The 15,815-nt window shown below is 47.3% G+C and overlaps 1 protein-coding gene across 7 annotated transcripts in view; it reads right to left on the reverse strand.

The window, feature by feature from the left end:
• FNBP1 (formin binding protein 1) overlaps positions 1 to 15,281 on the reverse strand; it is a 91,850-nt gene extending 76,569 nt beyond the window's left edge. For all 7 annotated transcript variants that reach the window (XM_077768383.1, XM_077768385.1, XM_077768384.1 and 4 more), the window contains exons 1-3: positions 15,166 to 15,281; positions 1,744 to 1,800; positions 903 to 1,050 (exon numbers count right to left, since the gene is read on the reverse strand). In XM_077768383.1, coding sequence (XP_077624509.1) covers positions 903 to 1,010 — 108 coding nt within the window. In that variant the 5' untranslated portion in view covers positions 1,011 to 1,050; positions 1,744 to 1,800; positions 15,166 to 15,281. The remainder of the gene's footprint in view (positions 1 to 902; positions 1,051 to 1,743; positions 1,801 to 15,165) is intronic.
• Between the last annotated feature and the right edge of the window lie 534 nt (positions 15,282 to 15,815).

Genomic DNA, 15,815 nt, shown 5'->3' on the forward strand with positions numbered 1-15,815 from the left:
CATTTTTTTAAATAATAAAAGCTATGAAAAGATGATCACGAGGGCAGGAGGGGGAAAAAACGGCCCCGTTTGCTAGTTAAGTGATAAGCTAAAAAGCAGTACATCGAGCTGAGGTCATTTTTCTAACTCTTTCGAACACTTAGAAGAGTTTATTTTAATACTGTTTATTCCAGGGGCACCTGGGTGGCTCAGTCGGTTAAGCGTCTGACTTTGGCTCAGGTCATGATCTCACGGTTCATGAGTTTGAGCCCCGCGTTAGGCTCTCGGCTCTCAGCACAGAGCCCGGTTTGGATCCTCTGTCCCTTTCTCTCTCTGCCCCTCCCCTGCTTGCATGCATGCTCGCTCTCTCTTTCTCAAAAATAAAAATAAACATTAAAAAACATACTATTTATTCCACACAGCATATTCTATTGCTTATTCTTTTTATGTCTGATATCCTCAAATATATTTAAATTCCTCAAAAGGATTAGGACCCTGGGGATCCTCAGATAAGGTTCACTGTCTGAGGGACCCTTGTAAAGATCTAGAAACACCTTCTAAGAACAGGGTCCATACTTTCATAGGATTTTGAAAAATATTCATTTACTTTTTTGAGAGACAGAGTCTAAGTAGGGGAAGGGCAGAGAGAGAGGGAGACACAGAATCTGAAACAGGCTCCAGGCTCTGAGCTGTCAGCACAGAGCCCGATGCAGGGCTCGAACCCACAAACCGCAAGATCATGCCCTGAGCCGAAGTCCGACGCTTAACCGACGGAGCCCCCCGGGAGCCCCTTACGCGATTCTTAAAGGTGTCAGTTCAAGACCCACCACCTTATGTAACTGTATTTAATTAGAAAGCTTTTAGGGATATTCCCGTGATCCCCAGTCCATCTCTTGGGAAAAAAACCCACAAATATTTGTTACCGATTTCCTCTCCTGCTTCAGTTCCTGGACGTAGCGGGCTAACTCCACAGTGATGTGTGAGGTCATGTTCTCGGAGATAACTTCGTGCTGCCCAGCGTAATCGTTCATTTCGTTCAGGGTGGAAAGGAAGGCTTTACACGCCGTATACCTGCGGGACAGAACGCACATGGCTCCTTCGCAAACAAGGCCACGTCGGTTCTCACGCTCCGCGCCGACAAAGTATTAATTAAAGTCGGGTTAACGTGCGCCGGCCTCCCATAGGATCCTGACAATTCATTACACAGAAGAGTGTTCTTCTCGAAATGGCTCAGAATTAATTACAACTGAGGCACTGCATCGGGGGACACGGAATCACTGGGCAAAAGGCGGTATTTGGCTCTGTTAGTACTTGGTGCAAATATAACGCCAAACACTTAGACCTGCTGTATGCACTAATGCAGTGGATATTTAGGTCCAAATTGGAGACGTAATGCTTTGGGGTCCCCCCCTGGCAGGGTGCCCTAGCTACTGCCTGAAATGAACCTATTTCTGGATGGAAGAGACTCCTGATATTACAAAACGAAATCAAGAATGTGGAACACATAATCCGCACTTCCTGTATTTGCGCAGATTATATGCTAAGCTTTTCCCAATCACCTTAATTGAAACAATCTGGACTAGGTGTCGTGCCTCAGGAAAAGGAGTTAGTTGAGTAGGGTTTTTATTGTTCCGCCCACTTTGAAAAGTAACACAAATAGAGCGGGGGAGGCAGCTGATTTTGTTGATTTCACTTTTTCTTTCCGTCACCATCATCACCACTGGCATAAAGATGTCACCACGTAATTATCGAGGTTAAACAGACCTGTATTCTTCTTCCTCCTTCGAGTTCTTTTTAGGTTGGTATTTCTTTGCAAGGTTCCTAAAACAAAAATGCAAGACATGTGACCTTCTATAGAAAGATGACGGAGAAAAAAAAAAAGAGAAATCAGTAATGAAAGATGAAGTCGGTGCTTTTGTTTACAAGTTAAAAAAAATCACAAAATGTCCACAGCTGAAATTTCCTGCCTTTAAAAATCTTTTTAAATATTTATTCTTTAAAAAAAATTTTTTAATGTTTTTTTTAAAAAATTTATTTCTGAGAGAGAGAGAGAGAGAGAGAGATAGCATGAACAGGGGAGGGTCAGAGAGAGAGGGAGATACAGAATCTGAAACAGGCTCCAGGCTCTGAGCTGTCAGCACAGAGCCCGACACGGGGCTCAAACCCATGAGCCGTGAGATCATGACTTGAGCTGAAGTCGGACGTTTAACCGACAGCCACCCTGGCGCCGCAATATTTATTCATTTTTGAGAGAGAGAGAGAGAGAGCAAGAGCAAGGGAGGGGCAGAGAGAGAGGAAGACACAGAATCCAAAGCAGGCTCCAGCCTCTGAGCTGTCAGCACAGAGCCCGATGGGAGGTTCAAACCCCAAAACCGTGAGATCATGACCTGAGCTGAAGCCAGAAGCTTAACTGACTGAGCCACCCAGGTGCCCCATTTCCTTCCTTTTTTAAAAGTAATCTCTACACCCAATGTGGGGCTCGAACTCATGAACTCAAAATCAAGAGTCACATGTACCACCGGCTGAGCCAGCCAGGTGCCCCTATTTCCTTCCATCTTTCAACACGTGTGATGAAGCTCCTGCCTTGAAGGATTCCCATTGCTTTGAACCTTTTACCGCAAAGGTAGGGCAAATGAGAACAGAGAGGGGCAGGGGCACCTGGGTGGCTGCTCAGTCAGTTAAGCATCCGACTTCGGCTCAGGTCATGATCTCACAGTTTGTGAGTTCGAACTCTGCTTCGGGCTCTGTGCTGACGGCTCAGAGCCTGGATCCTGCTTCGGATTCTGTGTCTCCCTCTCTCTCTCTCTCTGCCCCTCCCCTGCTCACACTCTGTCTCTCTCTCTCTCAAAAATAAACAAACATTTAAAAAATGTTAAAAAAAGAAAAAAAAAAGAACAGAGGGGGCGCGCTAGCTGATGTCAACCTGACTGTTAAAACCTGGCCTGAATTGGAGAGGACAGACCCTGTATATACATGTAGTCACTTTCATCTGCAGCACTGAGCCAAGGTGCGGGGTGGGGGTGGGGGGTCCCCACCAGACCACTGTTCCTTCGTGATCATCTGCAACTGAACATTATTACCCTCAGGCCATGGAAAGCCTGTGGATTGTGTCCAAATGTTCAAATTAAAAATCCAAGTGCCAAGCGCATGCTGTCAAGGCTGTGTGGCTGCCCCTCCAAAGAGCTAATGAAAAGGGGAGAAAAAGGGAAGAAAATCTTCTTGAAGGAAGTGGAGGCAATATTCGGGGGGTGTTCATGCTAAGACATTTCACTAGAAGAACTTTCAAGCTGCACAGCAGCTCTGCACCAGAACAAACTCCGATGAGCTTGACACCCACCCATCTCTCTTCCTGATCTCATCTCCCGGTCACCAACCCAGATCATCTCTACGGCCGACACGCTTAAATTTATACAAAATCCAGGAGGCAAATGTGAAAGAAGAGAACCCGCTCATGGGCATCTCACTGGCTGGTTTAGGCTGACGAATAGGCCTCGGTGGGGGCCCTCGCCCAACAGCACGTATTCCTGTTCATCCGTATTCCTCTTTTCATCTCACGTGGTATTTCTTTTCTGTGCCCCCTGAATCTACGGGTTCGCCCAGAAGAAAATGTGCCATCGTAAGCTTACAATTTCAATCAGGGTACATTTCACATACAAAGTGGATGTGACCTCATCTCTAACAGGTGCTACAGGATGAGGTGAGGCCATGGACTTCAGTAAAAAGGACCTCGCTCTGGGATGGCGTGAGCCCAGGCAACCGAATGAGCAAGTCTGTGTGTCCAGCTCTTCATCTGTAAGTCCAAGGGGGATGGATGAAATGACCTCTGTTGCCCCTTCAAGTTTGGAAATTCGAGGGGGATATGTAACATCCGCTAGAATATTGATTGTTGAAATTTAAAATGAAGATATGGGGGGGGTGGGCGCCTGGCTGGTTCAGTCATTAGAACATGTGACTCTGGATCTCCGGGTCATGAGTTCAAGACTCATGCTGGGCATGGAGACTGCTTAAAACTAAGGCCTTTGAAGATAAAAAATAAAATAGGGGCACCTGGGTGTTTCAGTGGTTGAGAGTCCGAGGTCAGCTCAGACTATGATCTCGCAGTTCATGAGTTTGAGCCCTGCATCAGGCTTACTGCTTTCATTTGGAGCCTAATTGGGATTCTCTTTTTCTCTCTGTCCCCCACTCCCTGATTCAGCTCTCTCTCTCTCTCTCAAAAGTAAATTTAAAAAACATTAAAAAAATAAAATTAAATAAAAAATTAAAATGTGGCTTAAGGAAAAAACGAATGCAAAAGAGGGAAACCTTGTCTGCTAAAAGCACAGCACAGATCGTTGAGCTGGTTTGAGCACAATCATTCCTTAAAAGAGAGATTTAGTAAAAAACAGTGTGTTCTCCTTAACAGGCAGCAGGGATGAAAGGGGGACACATACAGAGCATACACATACAGCCAACAGCTTATTTTCAGCAAACCTGGGAGACTGGAGTAGTAAAAACCTATTGGCTGCATGTGAAATTTTTTTTTAATGTTTATTTATTTTTGAGAGACAGAGAGAGACAGAGCATGAGCAGGGGAGGAGCAGAGAGAGAGGGAGACACAGAATCTGAAGCAGGCTCCAAGCTCTGAGCTGTCAGCGCAGAGCTGACGCAGGGCTCGAACTCACGAACCACGAGATCACGACCTGAGCCAAAGTTGGCGACTCAACCGACTGAGCCACCCAGGTGCCCCCATGTGAAATATTTTTAATGCAGGGTTTTAAATATCAGCCATGTCTTCTGTTCACAATAAATTATAAGTGGAAAATACCACTTCTAAATTCACATCTTACATAAAAATTCTTTCAAAACTGTTATTTTAAAGGTTTATTGAAATCCACATTTTCTTTTTAGTTTCCAGTCCTAAGCCATCATAAAAATAATTTAAATTTCCTATCTGGTTGAAGGAAACATAGCTTGACTATATCCAGGTAAAAGCGGCATTCTTTATAGTTCCTTTTTACCAGCCTCCTAAATAGGACTAAAGACCATGAGTGACAAACTGCTGTGGGTGACAGCATGTAAAAGCCATCAAGTTGAGGGGCGCCTGGGTGGCTCAGTAAGTTAGGCGTTTGACTTCGGCTCAGGTCATGATCTCACAGCTCATGAGTTCGAGCCCCGTGTCGGGCTCTGTGCTGACAGCTTGGAGCCTGGAGCCTGCTTCGGATTCTATCTCCATCTCTCTGCCTCTCCCCTGCTTGAGCACACACACACAATCTCTCTCTCTCTCTCTCTCTAATATAAAATAAAACATTAAAAGGTTTTAAAAAGTTTAAAAACTCCCATCAAATCGTAATGAATGAGTATCACTTTGACCACCTTAGCATATATAGACAGCATTCAAAATGCTTCTTAAAAGCACAATGAATAATTCACTCTATCAATGCCAGCAGACAACTAAAAGCTTAAGAGGTCTGGAAGGGAAATCAGGATATTTCTCTCGGGGACCACTATGAAAAAAGATCAACTTTCCTTTGCATTCTCCGGAGATGGGCTTTCTTGCCCTATTTCGTATGAGGTTATTTTAACAAACAAGCAAGAAAATGAACCGCAAGGAGCATCTATAAATTTATGGGGGTCTTTCTGAGAAATGTTTAAGTGTTTTGTATATTAACCTTGCTCTTCAGACGGGCTAATGAAAAGGCAAGGGAAAGACTATAATCCTCTCGTAAGGATACGGGATGTAAACCTGGTTGATCCGAAGAACCACGGAGAGGCTTTTTAAAAAGGAGATACTTGGGCTCCATTCCAGGCCCTCTGAAATGGAAGGTCCAGGGTTGGGTCTAGGAATGTTTTTGTTTTTCCTAGCTTTCATTTTTTAAAAAAGCTCACCGCAAGATTTCCAGATAAAGACAGCAGAACAAAATTCGATCAGGGAATTGTGCTTTCCTAACCAGAGGTGAAAGTTAAAAGCCAGGATGATTTTCAGCAGCAGAAAGCAAGCCGATGAAGGAAGGAATGTAACCTCAGTCCACACACCTTGAAAAGCGGTGGCTTTGGTGAGGGATGGAAGATTCTGGAAGAGCGGAGAATGGAAGCTGATCCCAACCTCACTGCCACTGCCGGGTGGGGTTGGGGGTAAGCCCACCAAACCCTGAAGATCAATTCTTTTTTTTTTTTTTAAGTTTATTCATTTATTATTTCTGAGAGGGAGGGAATGTGCATGTAGACAAGAGGAGAAGGGGCTGGGCGGGGGGGCGGGGGGGGAGGGGTGAGAGACAGAATCTGAAGCACAGAGCCCATCGTAGGGCTTGAACTCACAAACTGTGAGATCACGACCTGAGCTGAAGTCGGAAGGCACCCACGTGCCTCAACCCTGAAGATCAATTTTGACAGAAGTGAACTGAGGGATGAGTGAGCAGAGAACAGTGACAGAAAAGCTCCGAGAAGACACACAGGCCAACCACCCAGGTTCCAGAATCTGGGCAGGAGCAGGGACCCACCCCCGGATCGTCACTCCCCGGGGCTCCACGTGCGGTGCCTTGCGGGGGACGAGGGGATTCAGCCCCAACCCAGGCATTCCAAAGGAACGGCTACATCTTTGACCTAACGGGATAAATTCTCAAACAGAACATCTAACAAAGTTCCGGAACACACTCAGAGTCTCAAAGATAAAATGTACAAAACCAGGCCCTTTGCCCCACCCTTACTTCATAACGGCACCCAGGGGGAAAGGCAGACGGTGGTTCTAGAAGCAGAGCCAGGAACGCTCCTCTACCTGCTATCTGAGCCGACAGCAGCACTGGCATTCCGTACGTGGGTAAGAAAATCGTGCTTAAGGAGTGCACGTGCTTTATCTCATTAAGTCTCCTTAACAACCTTGGAAGGTGAGAATTACCATTATTCACATTTTACAGATGAAAAAAATGAAGCACGGAGAGTATTTGCCCCAAATTGTATTACTAGTTTTTTAAAAAATATTTATTTGAAAGAGAGCATGTGCAAGCAGGCTGCGGCAGAGAGAGAGGGAGAGAAAAAGAATCAGAATCAGGCTCCACACACTGTCAGCACGAGGCTGTGGGGCTCGATCCCACAAACCGCGAGACCCGGACCTGAGGCAAAATCACGAGTCCACTGCGTTATAGACTGAGCCACCCGGGTGCCCCCCAAATTGTATTACTGTCGAATGGACGAACCAAGTGTGGATCCCAGGTATTGGGGCTCCAGTGTCTGTTCTTTTTTTAAAAGTTTATTTATTTATTTATTTTGAGGGGGGGGGTTAGTGTGTGAGTGGGGGAGGGGCAGAGAAAGAGGGAGAGAGAGAATCCCAAGCAGGCTCCACGCTGTCAGCTCGGAGCCCAACGCGAAATCATGAACTAAGCTGAAATCCAGAGTTGGATGCTTAACCGACTGAGCCACCCGGAAGCTCCTAGTGTCTGGTCTCTTAACCACTTCACTGAACTGTCCATATTAAACACAAGCAAGGCGAGGGGTGCCTGGGGGGCTCAGCTGGTTAAGTGTCCAACTTCGGCTCAGGTCATGATGTCACAGTTCATAGGTTCGAGCTCCGTGCCGGGCTCTGTGCTGACAGCTCAGAACCTGGAGACTGCTTCGGATTCTGTGTCTCCCTCTCTCTCTGACCCTCCCCTGCTCACACTGCCTCTCTCTCTCTCTCTCAAATAAATAAAACATTAAAAAATTTAAAAAATAAAAATAAACACATAAGCAAGGTGAAAAGATATGTAATACAGAAGAGAAGGAAGGAAGGAAAGATACTTGGGAAAAAGGCAGGGGAGGAGGGAGGGAGGAAGGGAATGACAGAAAAACCCAATCTGGAAGAAAAGAAGTAAAAGCAGCAAACGCAAATTCCTCCAGAATATTTTACACTAGAGACAAACTTAATAAAAACCCTAAGCCAATAAAGCAAAGAATTCCCAGACCACAGGCTAAAATAGACTGCAAAGCCAAAGAAATGAACTAAGAACTAAAGCACACCACTACAGAACTAATAAATAAACTGGGCCGGATATAGAATTTAACACAGAGAAGTTTTGAGATAATCATAAGGAAAGCAACTAACAAAAGCAGGAAAAAAACATCTAAAGAAGAAGATGCTTTTACATAAGGAAAACTTCTATCTCTGAAGTATACATAACCTAAGAAGTAGCGCAGAAAAAAACGTGCAGATGTAATTAAAGAAAGTTCCCCCTACAATAAATAAAAAATGGAATCTGCATATGAAAGGGGCTCTAAGGAAACGGGCAAAGAATGATCAAAAACAAGGCTTAGCTTGGCGATGTTATCAAAGTGCTAAGTGGAACAAAAAATTCTTCACATATATAGTCAAAAAAGCAAGCCACCTACAAAGAAAAACATTCTGGCTGGCCCCAGACTTTTCCAACAAAAGACAGTGCGGTAACAGAGTTTGGAGAGAAAGAAAGCATTACCAGAGCACGGCCAGGTCAAATTATTATCGTCTGAGCCCGGCAGCAGGCTCTGTCGGTGCACAGAGCCTGCTTGGGATTCTTTCTCTCTCCCTCTCTTTGCCCCTCCCCTGCTTGTGTTCTCTCTCTCTCTCAAAATAAATACATAAACTTAAAAAAAAAAAAAAGAAAATATAAATGGCTCCGATGCATAATAACAGGCTCAACCTCATTGATAAGAAAAGAAACACACACTAAAGCTCTGACTCACCAGTTTTTCCTTTTTGCCTTGGCAAAGATCAAATAGACTGGTACCAAGAAGCATTGAGGGTCAAGGAAAGTAGCACTGCCAACCACTCGGGCATGAATGATAAGGGCGACAGCCTCTGAGACTCAACTTGGCAAACTCTACGAAACCCAGAGCGCTACTTTTAGGAGCTTAGTCTCGAGGTAGGCTTGGCCAAGTGGATTACTCAAGGTTATGCATTGCAACTCTGTTCAGGGTTGCGAACAACTGGATACATGTCCACCAGCCCAGTGCCTATCGTAAAACTGCACACATCAAAACGAGTTTTCGGACCAATCTTCAGGACGTAGAAAGGCGAGGGCACGCTGAACTGCCGGGGAAACGAGGAGGCAAACGCACGCTTGCTGGCCTGTGTTGGCATAAAATCTGTCTCCCGAAGAATAAACAAGAGACAGGTAACATGTATTGTCCCTAGGGACAGAGGGAAGAGCATGGACACCTCACTGTACACCGTTTTGTGCCTCTGGAATTTTTCATCACGTGAGCTCATTATCCGGTCATAGCAAATAATTTTTATTAAAAAAACAGTTTAGGGCAAGCAGTAGCTGGTTTTCTTATATAGGTCAGACAAGAGGCTTTAAAATGTTATTAGGAACTTGACCTTACGCTGCCTCGAATAAACAGGAACTATAGCAAGGGTCAGTAAACTTTTTTTTGACTTTACTTTTTTTTTTTTTTTTTGAGAGAGACAGAGAAAGGGAGGGAGAGAGACCCTGAGTGGGGGCGAGGCAGAGAGAGAGAATCTCAAGGAGGCACTGTCAGCATAGAGCCTGATGTGAGGCTCGAACTCATGAACCGGGAGAACATGACCTGAGCTGAAGTCACAAGTTGGATGCTTACCAGACTGAGCCACCCAGGTGGCCCTACACTTTTTCTATAAAGGGCCAGAGAGTAGATATTTTATTTTATTTATTTTTAACGTTTTATTTATTTTTGAGAGAGAGAGAGAGAGACAGCGTGAGCAGGGGAGGGTCAGAGAGAGAGGGAGACACAGAATCTGAAACGGGCTCCAGGCTCTGAGCTGTCAGCACAGAGCCTGACGTGGGGCTCGAACCCACGAACTGGGAGATCATGACATGAGCTTAAGTTGGACGCTTTAACTGACTGAGCCACCCAGGCGCCCTGAGAGTAGATCTTTTAGACTTGTAAGTAGGTCGTCATGATCACATGGTCCCCGTCGCAACCAGTCGATGGCCACTGTTTTGCAAAAGCAGCCATGGGCAGCACACAAATGGGTTGATGCGGCCGTGTTCCTATAAAACTTTATTTATAAAACCGGGCAGTGGATGGAGGGGGACATAGGGTGTAGTGTGCCAACACCTAACCTACAGAAATCAAGACCTTACCTATCGCCATTTGCTTGTAAAACAAGTGAGCATTTCTTTCCTCTAATGCCGAAAAAATAAAAATGATTCAATGCCGGAAGTCTCCCCCTCAAAGGCTGTGTTGCTTTTTCAACGTCAGACTGATATTTCAGGCAGGCATTTGCCGAGTGTACTTCAGTCCCACTGGCCTTTCTGTTCCTTGAACGTGTACCCACCCCAGGACCTTTGCACTCGCCGATGCCTTGGCCCAGAAGAGCTACCCAGCCCCCCACACCTCGGCTTGAGTTGTCAAGCAAGAGGTTCCCCTGGGCCAGTCTACCTACGTCTCGCCCACCTGTCATCACACTCAACTGCATCGCCTGCTTCAGCTTTCCGGGGTGATAAATGGTATCTTTAGATGATTTCATTTCTTGCTGATTTGCACGTGGTCTGTTTCCCACAGTGAGGGGGTGAGTTCCACAGTGTCTCGTTCATGAGGGCTCCCCAGACATGGTAGCTGCTCTGTTTGTTGGTGAGCCCTCATCAGCTCTCGGGCAAACACACGGTTCTCCCTGCAGCAGTGCCGACCAAACATCTGGGCCCCGAGCCCTGTTGATTCACCCCTACAACTGTTTATGGAGTCCCTGTTACGCATCAGGCACTGTTGTGTGCTCTCGGGACACTTCAGCAAACACAGCTCAAAAACTGTGCCCTTGGGGGGGGGAGCTCTCCATTCCAGCAGAGAGGAATGGAAGGCAATGGATAGAATCCCTAAGAAAATGTGAAGAATGTTAGAAAGTCATCGGTGCCGTGGAAAACGTGTAGAGTAGGGGCGCCCGGGGGTCGGGGGGTGGGGAGGCTCCGTAGGTTAAGCATCTTGACTCTCGGTTTCGGCTCAGGTCTTGATCTCACGGCTCACGGGATGGAGCCCCGCCTCAGGCTCCATGCTGACAGTGCAGAGCCTGCTCAGGTTCTCTCTCCCTCCGTCTCTGCCCCTCCCCTACTCTCTCTCTCAAAATAAGCCAGCATTAAAAAGAAAGAAAGAAAAAGTGTGAAGTGCAACAAGGGGACACGGAAGGCCTCCCTGAGCACGCGACATCTGAGCAAAGACGTGAAGGGGGGAGGGGGTGGCCACTCGGATGGAGGGGAAGAATAAATAGGCGACACCGGTACGGAAGGTGAGCCCTGGGGTGCGGGCGTGCCTGGTATGTTCAAGAAACAGCAGGGAGGCTGGTATATGGTTAGGACAGAGAAGGGGGAGAAGGAGGAAAGAGAAGATGTCGGAGAGGCCGGGCTTTATGATCAGGGCTCCGTAACACACCTACCGTAAGGACTCCGGATTTACGGAGTGAAATAGGGAGTTGTCGGAATTTTGAGCAGCGTGCCATGATCGAGCTGCCGTGTGGACAACAGACAGGGGACACGGGGTAAGAAGGGAATGGGAGAAACCAGCTGGAAGCCCCATAATCACCCCGGTGAGAGGCGATGGGGACCGGACCACCATGGCCACAGTGGAGGTCAGGAGAAGGGGTCGGATCCCGGGTGAGCTTGCGAAGTACAGTCCTGATGGCTTAGATCAGGGATGGGGGTGGGGTCGTGCGAGAGAAAGAGGGGGGACCAGAGATGACTGCGGGGCTCTTGATCTAATGAGGAAGGGAGGCGGCTGCCCTCCAGGGAGTGGGTTAGAGCCGGGCCGAGCAGGCAGATTCAGTTTCCGACACGTTACGTTTCCGACATCCCACTGGGGAACTGTGTAGTCCGTGTCTGGAGTCCAGGACAGAGGTGTGGCTTGGAGAGGCCTGTCTGTGACCCCCCCCCCCGCCATACAGATCATACTCAAAGCCAGACGAGGTGACCAAGCCTGAGGGAAGGTGACGGGGACCGGGCACGGGGGCTCATCTGATGAAGAGAAGGAGGCGAAGGAGAACCCAGTAAGGGGGATGAGAAGGAGCTCCCAGTGAGGCGGAAAGAAGGAAGCCTGAACACGAACTCGAGAGGCCAAGCAAGCAGGAGGGAGCGTCCACCCCGTCAAAGCCACTGATGGGTCAAGGACTCTGTGGACTGAGGACAGGCGGTTGGGCTGAGCAGTGTGGAAGTCACTGGAGGCTTCGACGAGCAGTTCCCGCTGAGCGGTGCGGGGCGAGTTTAAATCCGACCTTGATTTCGGCTCACGTCCCGATCCCACGGTTCATAAGATCGAGCCCCAAGTCGGGCTCTGTGCGTGGAGCCTGCTTGGGATGCTCTCTCCCTCCGGCCCTCCCCTGCTCGCTCGCTCGCTCTCTCTCAAAATAAATAAATAAACATTAAAAAAAGAATGAAGTAGTGACAGGAGAGGGATTGGAGACAGCAAGTAAGAACACTTTCGAGAAGTTTGTCTACAAAGGGTGGCGGGGGCAAGAAATAGTAGCAGGTGGTGGGGAACGTGAGTTCAAGGGAAGTTTGGCTTTGGACGCTGGGAGGCGTAACGGTGTGTCTGTGTGTCGACGGGGACAAGAATCCAGTAAAGAATGAAGAACGAAGGACGAGTGAGAGAGAACCATGGGGGCCGAGCTCCGGGGTCAAGGGAGGGGTGAGGCCTGGCACGCAAGACGGGGACCTGGGTTTAGACAGGAATATCTCAGGGGGGGCACAGAGACGTGGGGACAGACACCGAGAGACTGAGGATGTTTTCTTCTGTTTGCTTCAATGTTCTTGGTGACGTAGGAAGCCCCCGGCGGGGACAGGAAAGGAGGGGCTGGGTTTGCAGAAAGGGGAGAGGCTGAAATCACTTCGGTGAGTGGGGGCCGGGGGACACATGGGCCAAGGACAGATGCTTATGTATCGGCATTGAGGACTCGGCTGAGGTCTCGGTATCAAGAAGACCAGCCCGAAGGTCTAGTAATCGTCTTCAAGGCCTTTGTTCAATTACTCCTGATCTGGTAGCTCAACTTCTTTCACAAGTTCAGACTGAGTTACCTCTCAGGGGTATAATGAGACGAGTCTCAGGGGGGCGCCTGGCGGGCTCAATCAGTGGAACACGTGACCCTTGATCTTGGGGGTGTGAGTGTGAATTCCATGTTAGGTGTAGAGCCACTCTGACCCTCCCTTGCTCACTTTGTCTCTCTCACACTCTCAGAAATAAATAAAACATTAAAAAAAAAAAGTTCTTTCTTCTCGTGGCACAGAGCCGGGCGGACACGTGCTAAGCGCTGACTTAACGGCATCGAATAACTGAACTCCCAAATAAAATGAGAGTGTGAACAAGGCACCAGGAAAGACGAGCATAAGCTAACGGGAAAAGAAGGACCACCAGACAGATAAATCCGTAAAGGGAGACTGTATTTTGGGTTAAAGCTGTCAGGTAATCCGTTTTCACACAAACGACATTTTATGACTTACGGTGCAAAATTTGAATTATCAGCACGAAGCTGTCCTTCCTGTCCCTATGTTCAGTTCTTAAAGCCTTGAGGTCCCAATGAGGCTGATTCACACACAAGGTGCCAGAAAGTGATCCAGATTCAGCAAGTCAGAGTGATTGTTTCACTGAGCAATATGTTTTATGTTTTATTTACTCCACGGAAACAAAACTCGTCATCCATAAAAATATTCCATATGTGCTTATTACGTGTCAACAACAACACCAGCCCTGGATGCATCCACCCTCTCTGAGTGACACATGACCTACCTCTCCTGCAGATGCTCTTTGCCTTAAATTTTTTTAAATGTTTATTTATTTTTGAGAGAGAGAGACAGAGCGTGAGCAGGGGAGGGGCAGAGAGAGAGGGAGGGAGAGACACAATCAGAAGCGGGCTCCAGGCTCTGAGCCGTCAGCACAGAGCCAGAGCCCGACGTGGGGCTGGAACTCAGGACGGGTGAGAATGTGACCTGAGCCGAAGTCGGACGCTGAACCGACTGAGCCACCCCGGCGCCCTGTGGTCCAAGCACTTTTAAAATGCTGCTCCACAGGCCTCTTACACGCTGCTGGATGGAGCAATGGATCCGGAGAAGCATTTTGGAAAACTGTGAATGTAAAGCAAAACATAGAGAGTGTCCGTGACCCCGAAATCCCACTCCCCAGGTGGAGACAGACTTTATGTCCCCAAACAGGAGACGCACAACGGCCCAGTGGCAGAGGAATGGATAAAGTGTGCACACTCCCATACCCAAGAACAAACCACCAATGAAAAGAAACACCCTACGCAGCCCCGTGAATGAATCTTACAAACATCAGGTAGAACGAAAGAAGCCAAATACAGTGCCCAGTAAATGGATACATTCACAGGAGGTTTAAAAACAGGCAAGACTGTCCATGTCGTTCGAAGTCAGGAGCGTGGACGAGTGTGGGAGGAGGGTCATGCACCAAAAGGGGCTGGATTTGCCTGTTTTTCCACCCAGATGCCGGTTACAGGGGGTGGGTCACTCTCTGAATTCCTGGGAGGGTACACTTAACGACTTGTGCACTGCTCTGTGTGTATGTTATATTTCAATTAGCAGGTTTCTGAAAAGGGGCACCTGGGTGGCTCGGTTGGTTAAGCATCAACTCTTGATTTCAGCTCAGGTCACGATCTTGCAGTTCATGGGTTCGAGCCTTCACTGGGCTCTGGGCCGACAGTGTGGAGCCTGCTTGGGCTTCTCTCTCTTTCCCTCTCTCACCCATGCGCGCGTACACATGTGTGCGCTCTCTTTCTCTCAAAATAAATAGATAGAGGGGCTCAAGAGTTGGTTGAGTGTCCGACTTCGGCTCAGGTCATGATCTCACGGTTCATGGGTTCGAGCCACGCGTCGGGCTCTGTGCTGACAGCTCAGAGCCTGGAGCCTCCTTCATATTCTGTGTCTCCCTCTCTCGCTGCCCCTCCCCTACTCACTCCCTGTCAGTCTCTCTCTCAAAAAATAAAAAAATAAACATTAAAAATTTAAAAAAAATAAAGAAGTTTCCTGAAAAAATAAGGAGCCCTAATATTCAGAAAATGTCATCTTAGAAAAGAGAGCCTGAAGGCAGTAACTTCGTTTTTAGTTTTACTGTTCTATGAAAATGATGTTTCCATCTTAAAAGCAATGGTTTCCACTGACACAGTACCTTTTTTAAGAGGGTAAAAGAAATATCTAAAGGATTATACATCTGCCATATAAATGAGAATATAACTTGTTACATCCACGTCACAGTCAACAAATAAACAACCTTTGTTGGTTATCAACTTACCTGAGCTGTTTGGCATAGCTGAGCTCGATCTCTGTCCTTTCCTTTACAAATTTGATGTATTTCTCAAGAATGTCAATTCCCCACTGTGTGTGTTTTTCTAAGTTGTCAAACTGATCCTGTTTTTAAGAAAACACAAAACACAAAGAGAGAGCTTATAATCCTTCTCTGTGATTAATAGGAATTTCAGCGCACAATGCTCTCAATAAGAGTCGCTATGCAGCAAGCAGCTTTAGTATTTTCCATGATGGTCCTGGGTGCTTCTCTTGCTGAGCAGTTTTAAATCAACATTACCAAATTTGGTTAGAAAACTGCCTGGGGGACTGAACTCTGACCCGCGCGTTCCCGTTACCAGCACGGTTTGGGGATACAGTCAATGTCCCAGTGCAAAGGGGAAGGAAGGTCTTTTCCAGATTCCACGAGCTGAGGGGTGAAACACCCGCATCGACCGGGTGGCGGCTAGCCCCTTCCTCGTTATCTCTCAATGATTCCAAACAGCTCACTGAAATTTGGGGCAAGCAAATGGAAACGAGAAGAGTTCCAAAACACTGCTTTCTTCAAACAGATAAATAAAACGACTCATGCGGACTTTATTCAAACTTTCATCGAACCCACACTATGTGCCAGGAAAGGAGCCGGCCGAACGGAGAACG

This window comes from Crocuta crocuta, unplaced genomic scaffold, assembly GCF_008692635.1.
Source record: "Crocuta crocuta isolate KB4526 unplaced genomic scaffold, BGI_CrCroc_1.0 scaffold35, whole genome shotgun sequence".
In the NCBI taxonomy this organism is placed as follows: domain Eukaryota; kingdom Metazoa; phylum Chordata; class Mammalia; order Carnivora; family Hyaenidae; genus Crocuta; species Crocuta crocuta.